At 54.5% G+C, this 8,292-nt stretch overlaps 1 protein-coding gene across 1 annotated transcript; it reads left to right on the top strand.

Moving 5' to 3' along the window:
• The first annotated feature begins 282 nt into the window (after nucleotides 1–282).
• Nucleotides 283–7,339, top strand: GOT1 (glutamic-oxaloacetic transaminase 1). The gene is made up of 10 exons (XM_038411510.2): nucleotides 283–468; nucleotides 697–704; nucleotides 2,779–2,960; nucleotides 4,059–4,181; nucleotides 4,426–4,539; nucleotides 4,786–4,890; nucleotides 5,532–5,682; nucleotides 5,800–5,965; nucleotides 6,077–6,219; nucleotides 6,679–7,339. The coding sequence occupies exons 1-10, from the start codon at nucleotides 362–364 to the stop codon at nucleotides 6,816–6,818; spliced, it is 1,239 nt and encodes a 412-aa protein (XP_038267438.1). The 5' UTR covers nucleotides 283–361; the 3' UTR covers nucleotides 6,819–7,339.
• The last annotated feature ends 953 nt before the right edge of the window (nucleotides 7,340–8,292 follow it).

Here is an 8,292-nt window from a genome sequence, read left to right as displayed (position 1 = left end):
CTCTCCTCCAATCAGTGCAGCCTCTGTGTTTCTCCCCGGCCGCGACGGGGCCCGTCAGTAGTCGCCTTGTGATTGGGTATTGGGGAGTCACCCCGCCCCTGCCGCACTGTGATAGGCTATGCGGACCCCGCCCATCTCTCCCGCTTTGTCATTGGGTGTTCTTGGACTGCCAGCCTGGGCCTATCTGATTGGCTATTCCGGGTCCTCCCCCCCGAGGATATCTGATTGGCTGTCCCCGCTCGCCCGCGCCTTTGGCGCTCTGTGATTGGCTGCGCCGAGTCTCACCCCCGCTGGCCGGTGAAGGTGAGAGTCTCCTCTGAGCCGCGGCCTCTGACGAGCGGCGCCGCAGCCGCGGGGAGCCATGGCCGCCGCCTCCGTCTTCGCCTCCGTCCCGCGGGCCCCGCCCGTCGCCGTCTTCCAGCTCACGGCCGACTTCCGGGAGGACGGGACCCGGAAAGTCAACCTGGGGTGGGCGGTGAGTGGGGCCGGCCGGGGGGAGCCGAGCCGGGCGGGGGGGGAGGTGTATGTGTGGGGGTGGGGGAGGGAGTGGAGCCGGAGGGGGTGGGGGATGGGGGGAGGGAGTGGAGCCGGAGCCGGTGGGGGAGGGAGTGGAGCCGGGGGGGATGGGGGGAGGGAGTGGAGCCGGTGGGGGTGGGGGAGGGAGTGGAGCCGGAGCCGGTGGGGGAGGGAGTGGAGCCGGGGGGGTGCGGGTGGGGGTGGGGGAGGGAGTGGAGCCGGGGGGGATGGGGGGAGGGAGTGGAGCCGGGGGGGAGGGGGTGGGAAGCCAGGGGTGGTGAATGGGTCAATCTAGTGCGTTCCCAGTGGCCCCTGTGTCGATCCCAACGGAGGGTGGGGTAGCGAGGTGTGACCTGTGCTGATATGGGTCACTTGAACACTAGCTGTGCTTGGGGGGGCTCTTACCTCTAGGCCCCATTGCCCTGCAGCTGCCCAAGGCCATGCTCAGTGCTCACTTCCCATTTGGCCTCCAGCCCACTGGGCCCCCTTGCTCTGCCCCCCTTTCCATGTGCTAAACTGAGCCAGGATGCTGGCACCCAGGCCCTTGGGGGAGGAGGTCTAATAGGTGGGAGGTGGAGGCAGTCAGAAGGCCTGGTGGGCTGGCTCCTTTTCAGCATTACCCCCGCACTGTGTGACCTTGGATGGGTTGCCTCCTTGTGCAAAGCTGGATGGGAGGGGAGGCGTGATCTTTGTCTCTTGCACAGGAGGTACGGTCCAGGCTGCCTGTTATCTCGCACAGTGAGGACTGGACAGACGTTCTAAGATGTGCAGAGGGGTTAGCGTATGTGATCTGCCTTTGTAGGGGTACCAGCTCCATGGCTCTGGAGACTGAACGCTTCTAGTCAGTGCTATGCCCCCAAGTAGCTTCTCCAACTCAGCTCGTAATACGCCCAGTCCCGGGAATCGGGCAGTAACACCCCCGAGGGCAGAATGGACTTCAGTCTGCACAGTTCATTCCGTAAGATCTATTCTCTGAGAGTGGTATCAAGAGAGCAGATTAGTACCAGTGGTGACTCTTGCACTGGACACCTGTCTGGGGGAGAACTAGTAACTCCTCTCACGTCAGGGTGAATGAACAGTTGTTGAAGGCAACTGTTTTTAGTCTCTAAGGCCCCTATTTGCCTTGAAACCAGTGCCAAAGAGGCAGAAGCCTGTATCCTAATCTCTGTCCAAATTCAATCTTTGTCATTCTGATTCCGTTCCATTTAGGGAACAATATGGGAGCCCCCCAGTGTCTGTGAGCTGTAAAATGGCATGGAAGTAGCCCAGACTCCATAATTACATAGTGGATCCCAGATGCCAGTTCCTTGCAGTCCCCAGTGGAGGGGAATTGATTCTAAGATTCAGGCTTGAGACCCCAAGATTCCCTGCTGGCATGGTCAGCTCTGCCCTCCCTCCCAAGGCAGATAATTGGAGTCCTATGCATTATGTTGTATATAGACCTTTAGGGTTAGACAGATGCTAAATAACTCATGGCCCTTTTCACAAGACTAGGGTTTGCCCTAACATCTCTTCATCTCAGATAGTCTGCAGCTTGTTGTATGCTATTTTTCCATCTTGCTTTTGACTTGTATGCAGCGGTGGCTGCATTTCCCTGCACATGTGGACTGGTTTAGAAAGCATTTTGTCCTGAAGGGGGCTGAGGAGATGTTATTTTGGTTACAGTCGCTCCCTCTTCCCTGTGAAATGTATTTATCAGGTTCCATCAAGCGTGCTCAGTGCTATAGGGAATGGACAGGAAGACTCATCCCTGTTCCACACAGTTTACAAGCCTAATCCACAGCATGTGCATGCTAGTGAGTGCATTGGATGGTACGAAGGTGGCACTCCTATGATCGCTATGGGTAAGGTGCTTTTGTGTGGGGAGTCTCTGTCCAGAAGCAGCATTGCTAGTGTAGTGCAGCTTGTACTGTCCCTTGGTGTTTGGAAGGTTAACAGAATCCTTCTAATCACTTCCTAATTTAGCTTCTTTACTCATGAAATGTTTTGATGGGGAAACTGTGTGTGTGTGTGTGTGTGTGTGTGTGTGTGGTGCGCGACGGATTCCAGAGACTGTCAATAAAGGACACATCCCAGGTCATAAGAAAATGTACCGTTCCCCTCCCATCCTACCCTCCCTGTGGCCTCAGCCTCTGGATCTGAACAGCAATTGCGAGAATGGGAAAGAGACCTAGTCTAATAACAGTGGGTAAGTTTTTCTGGCTGAGTGTCCCCTCGGGACGTGTCTTGTGGAGTGTAAGACTCTCCTTTTCTCTCTTGCAGCCTATCGTACAGATGAGGGGCAGCCTTGGGTCCTGCCAGTAGTGAAGAAAGTTGAACAGAAGATTGTCAGTGATGCCAGCTTGAACCATGAATACCTGCCAATCCTCGGCCTGCCTGAGTTCCGGGCCAATGCTTCAAGGATCGCGCTTGGGGAGGACAGTCGTGCTGTCAAGGAGAATCGTGTAAGCTCTGCGGGGAAGCGACTCCTTGCTGAGATGTACTGGTGAATGGGGGGTCTCTGGAGGGGGGAAGATTTTGCCAGGATTGCAGTTTGCCCTGACTGGTCTGGCACTGAGCTCAGTTTGCAGTCTGCATTCTGGCTGCATGGAGCTGTTGGTGTGAATGCTCAGAGCTCTCTGAACATACGGGTTTTGTGCTCCCATCTGGAGGCTGAATACCAGAAACTGACAGGAAACCTCCCCCAGAGGGAAGGCAGAAGATCTGGGTCCTGCCACCTGATGTTGGCCAATTCCAGAACTGGCCACGCAATTGCCCTTGGACTCTGATGGGAAGGGTCAACGGGTGTGACAGAAACAGCTGGAACCTGCCAAAGCCAAAGGGGGTGTGAGAAATGTGAGAGAAGCTGTTTAAGGAGAAAGAAAAGGAGTACTTGTGGCACCTTAGAGACTAACAAATTATTAGAGCATAAGCTTTCGTCAGCTACAGCTCACTTCATCGGATGCATTTGGTGGAAATTCCACCAAATGCTCATTAAAGCTTATGCTCAAATAAATGTTAGTCTCTAAGGTGCCACAAGTCCTCCTTTTCTTTTTGCGAATACAGACTAACACGGCTGCTACTATGAAACCTGTTTAAGGAGAGGTGACAGTAGGATGGGACCTGGGGGTAGATGATGTGATATGGGATTATTTAGGTGTTAGTGCATCCAATGGTCAGCGCTGAACTATGTGGCTGCGGTATGAAAGTCCAGGTTGGCCTGGAAACAGGTGTGCTGATACCATGGTTATGGGGCCATATAAGGAGCTAAATGGTTAGCAGTCAGTGAGGAGCAGAGCCTGCCCCATATTGCAGAGGAGCTGCTGCTTTGATGTCAGGAAGCTTGGCCTAGGAGGCACTATCCTGGGCTGTGGTAATGAAAGGGATCTGCCTCAGATTGGATGAGGTGTGCTGAATTCCTGGACTGCGAGGGCTTGATCCCTTTAGTAATTGGAGGCCAGCGAGGCTCATATCACTCTGTCCCTTTCTGATGTTTCCACATGATCTCTGCACTGGTGCCATCTGTTGGTGGCAGGCTCTTGGTGACCCCGTCTGCCTTTCAGGTAGGAGGCGTTCAGTGCTTGGGTGGGACTGGTGCTCTTTGCGTTGGAGCAGAGTTTCTGCGGCGCTGGTACAATGGAACCAACAACACAGCAACTCCTGTCTACGTCTCGTCTCCTTCCTGGGTGAGTGCTGCAGCATGTTCACGCTTACTCCTCACTGGAGCCTGCAGGACAAGTGGATAAGGTGGGAGCCAGGCTCTTTATGCTGCGGGGGGGGGAAGTGGGGTGTCATACAAACAAGGGAGAGGTTCACCCCCCCACCTCCATGGGCAGTGTGGCAGGAGGCAGCCTAAGTCAGGATTGGAAGAACTGGCTGGTTCAGGGGCAGCTCTCCAATACAGATGGACTGATCTGATCTCTCTCCTCAGAGAACCATAACTCTGTGTTTGTGAACGCTGGCTTTAAGGACATCCGGACCTATCGCTACTGGGATGCTGCTAAGAGGGGGCTGGACCTGGAGGGGCTCCTGGAGGACATGGAGGTGGGTAAGAGTGCCTTGGAGAGGCGATCTCCTGAGCTGCATCCAAAGGCACCAGCTGCCCTAGTTTCAGATCAGCCAGGCCTTCTGTGCCGGAGCCTGCCAGCTTCTTGCGTTGGGGTGACTGGAGCAGGACTGGAGCCAGATCTCTGTGGTTAAGTTCAGCAGAGTGGCCAAGGCAGCGGGTGGCTGACTGGATGTGGGCCCTCTGCTGTGTGTGCATGTGACTGAGAACTACTTTTTCCTCAGAGTGCACCGGAGTTCTCCATCTTTGTTCTGCATGCCTGTGCGCACAACCCAACTGGCACAGACCCCACCCTGGAGCAGTGGAAACAGATTGCTGCTGTCATGAAGGTATCAGCACAGAGAGGACTGGTGGGGAGGACTGTAGTGTGGCCAGGGAGCAGAAAGCCCTTGAGCCAACCAGAGCACAAACAGGACTCTAGACTCTATTTTTGGGGAGGGGGGGACAAAGCTGGGTGAGGAGTGGGAGGAGGGGCCGGTGAGTTGTTGGAGGCTTGGGTAAGAATGAGGAGGGGCTGGGACCAGCAGAAATCTGTTCTTGGACACCACAGGATGTTTTAAATTGCCCCAGTTCTGCTTGTGCTGCTAACTTGCCTTTAATCTCAGGCTCTGGCTGGTACACGGGCAGTCTTTCTCTCTCCTGGGTGCCCAGGAATATCCCCTCCTCTGTCCCCCAAAGAACACACTAGCCAGGTAAAGGGGACACCTCTGTCCTTCTCCCAGGTAGTGTGGGGGGCAGTTGCTGCTGTTTCCTTGATGTGAACTTCCTGTCCCGTCCGCTGGCCTGTGATTTGACACGCTCCCCACCGTGTCTCTAAGTCTCCCTCTTCATTCAAGTCCTAATGGCAGTGCTCCTTTCAGGCTTGAAGAGGTTCCCACCCTGCTTGGGTGAGGGGAGGGGCAGAAATGGGGACAAGGCCCTCTTAGGGGTAGGGGCGGGGTCTCCCCTCTAACTATCTTCCTGTCTGCAGCGCCGGTTCCTGTTCCCATTCTTTGACTCAGCCTATCAGGGCTTTGCCTCTGGCTGCCTGGACAGGGACGCCTGGGCCGTGCGGTACTTTGTCTCTGAGGGCTTCGAACTCTTCTGTGCTCAGTCCTTCTCCAAGAACTTCGGGCTCTACAGTGAGTATCTGACCCTGCAGATGGGGCCAGCCTCCCTAGGGGTGGTGGGTGAAGCCTGCTGGGATGTGGGGCACAGGGGTTGGGTCTAGTGGCTCATGTCTCCATGTCTGTCTCCAGATGAGCGAGTGGGGAACCTGAGTGTGGTGGGGAAGGACGCTGACAACGTGCAGCGTGTTCTTTCCCAGATGGAGAAGATTGTCCGTGCCATCTGGTCCAACCCTCCCTCACAAGGAGCACGTATTGTGGCTACCACCCTCACCTGCCCGCAGCTCTTCACTGAATGGTAAGAAGTGCTGGTGCCAAAACAGGGTAGTGAAGGGAGGAGCTGTCATACCTGGGCATGGATGGACATGGCTAAATTCCACTACTGGCTCTCTCTCTCTCTCCTGCACAGGAAGGACAACGTGAAGACTATGGCTGATCGGGTCTTGCTAATGCGGTCGGAGCTCAGGGCCCGGCTCCAGGCTCTTGGGACCCCAGGCACCTGGAATCACATCACTGAACAGATCGGCATGTTCAGCTTCACAGGGCTGAACCGTAAGTATCAATGAACCAGATGCTGTTCCGGCAGGAGGTGAGCTCGGGCGCCTGGAACTGAGAGGGGTTGGACTGCAGTAAACCAAGCTGGATTCCCTGAAGAACTTCTCCAGTGTCTTTCTGGGGTGCAGTCTGGGGCCTCTAATGGGTAGTAAGAAAGTCTCTGGATAGAGCAGTCAGCACTCCTGGCCTGCTCTCTACAGCACCTCCTGCTGGGTCTGGCCAGGACTGGAATAGCTTAGAGCTTACCCCACAGCCAGTGCTCCTGCTGTTCTCTCTACTGCATTTCTGCTGGGAGAGGTTGGGTTTGGAGTAGCTCTAGGCTTTATTTCACTGGCCAGGTCCTGAATCCCTTCTCTCCATTCGGAAAGCTGATGAGATGCAGCGGTGACATGCGCTCTGGGATTCCAGGTCTCCCACATGGCTGACCTGACTTCTCTCTCTCTAATGTTTCCCTAGCTAAGCAAGTGGAGTACATGATCAAGGAGAAGCACATCTACCTGATGGCCAGTGGACGCATCAACATGTGCGGCCTGACCACCAAGAACCTGGACTATGTGGCCAGCTCCATCCACGAAGCTGTCACCAAGTTCCAGTGAGGAACACAAACCACTGAACTCTCCTCTGAACCCACCAAAGCAGTAGTGTGTAGTCTCTGTTCCCTGCTCATAACTCCCCTCTGTCACACCCCTAAGGATGGGGAACAGCGGCTGTATCAGGGATATCAGTCTGCCTGCATCTCTGAAAGCCCCCTCATAATACAGGCCAGTGCCTTCCCGGGGCTGGTGGCCAAGTAAGCCATCTCATCTCTCATTTGGCTGGCAGCAGCCATATGCACTGGGACCCAGACATCTCAAAGCTGCCTATTTCTGTGCAACCAAATAGATCCAGTATAATCAAAAGAGTTTGGCCCATTCAACTCCTGTACAGGTGCAGTGCATTGTGGGATAGGTGCCCAAATTCTTGGGCCCCCTTGTACTGTCTGGGTTGGAGGCACTGTAAAATTTCAGGAAGTGAGGCTATTGTTGGCTTTCGCCTCACACGAGCAAAGAGTGTGATTGTTTTTGTGTTGCTGCTTCTTTGTGTTGCTGAAAGAAAATAAAGCTCCATCTCCAAAGGATGCCCTGCCAGGTGCTTTGTCTTGCTGCTTGTGCTCTGTCTGCATTGCTGGGTAACTGCCTAAACTGGCATTGACGTGCCGGTGGCAGAGGGAAGATGGACATGACCTTGCGTGGCCAGACTCTTAACTATTGCAATAGGCTCCAGCCTTAGAGTGCTGAACTGCTGTGGGGTGGACTCCTCTGCCCATCCCCCACCCCCCAAGCAATAGCAGCCGGCCCTACAATCCAAGGCTTCATCTTATTTTAAAGAAGAGACTTGTCCAGGGGTTCATTCTTTGCTGGTGTCTCATGGCTACTTTCCCATTCACAATTGCATCCCCCTGGCAAATACAGCTACTCACAGGGCAAAATGCTACTGGGAAAGTTCTGATGAATCCAAAATGTGTCCTTGAATAACTAATTCTGTTCCTGTTTCTTTGACTGGCTTTCCTCCACATGTGTATATCCATGTTCACCGTGTGATGAGATGTTGCCTAGACATCTGATCATCTCCTCCACAGGGGACTTCTCTGGACCATAGCCCCTGTCCCACGGGTGGTTCCATTCCTTCTGAGTAGATCCTATTTCTTCTCATGCAGCAGTTACTGATGGAGGCCCATGGGCTGCATCCTCCTCATTCCTGGCTGCAGTTACAGGCATCTGGGCACTACGCCATGGAGAACCAAGACTCCTGTAGAAGCAGTGGGAGACGAGGAGAGCTAGGACCATCCAGCAAACCATTTCTCTGCATGTGGCCAGCCAGTGCTCCGTGGACTAGTTTAGGAAATGCGGATGTAGCCTCTGAACAGATCTTCATTCAGAGCAGCATGACCCATCTGCTCTTTCCCAGGGCTGAGGAAAGTTCCTTCCATCCCAGCAGAAGGTCAGGTCTGGATTTAGCCACTCTGCTGGGTTAAGCTCACTTTGTAGAGGCATTTGTAAGTGTTGCACTGCTTCGCAGAACGGCAGTGTA

Source organism: Dermochelys coriacea, chromosome 7 (genome assembly GCF_009764565.3).
Source record: "Dermochelys coriacea isolate rDerCor1 chromosome 7, rDerCor1.pri.v4, whole genome shotgun sequence".
Taxonomy (NCBI): domain Eukaryota; kingdom Metazoa; phylum Chordata; order Testudines; family Dermochelyidae; genus Dermochelys; species Dermochelys coriacea.
The sequence above is the reverse complement of the archived record's forward strand: the minus strand, read 5'-3'. Positions and strand labels throughout refer to the sequence as shown.

Bases quoted from the DNA above. Each gene is read 5' to 3' on its own strand.
- GOT1 (XM_038411510.2), top strand. From the start codon at position 362: ATGGCCGCCGCCTCCGTCTTCGCCTCCGTCCCGCGGGCCCCGCCCGTC. The intron at 2,961-4,058 runs GTAAGCTCTGCG...TCTGCCTTTCAG, and splicing joins GTGCTGTCAAGGAGAATCGT to GTAGGAGGCGTTCAGTGCTT. The intron at 5,966-6,076 runs GTAAGAAGTGCT...TCTCCTGCACAG, and splicing joins CCGCAGCTCTTCACTGAATG to GAAGGACAACGTGAAGACTA.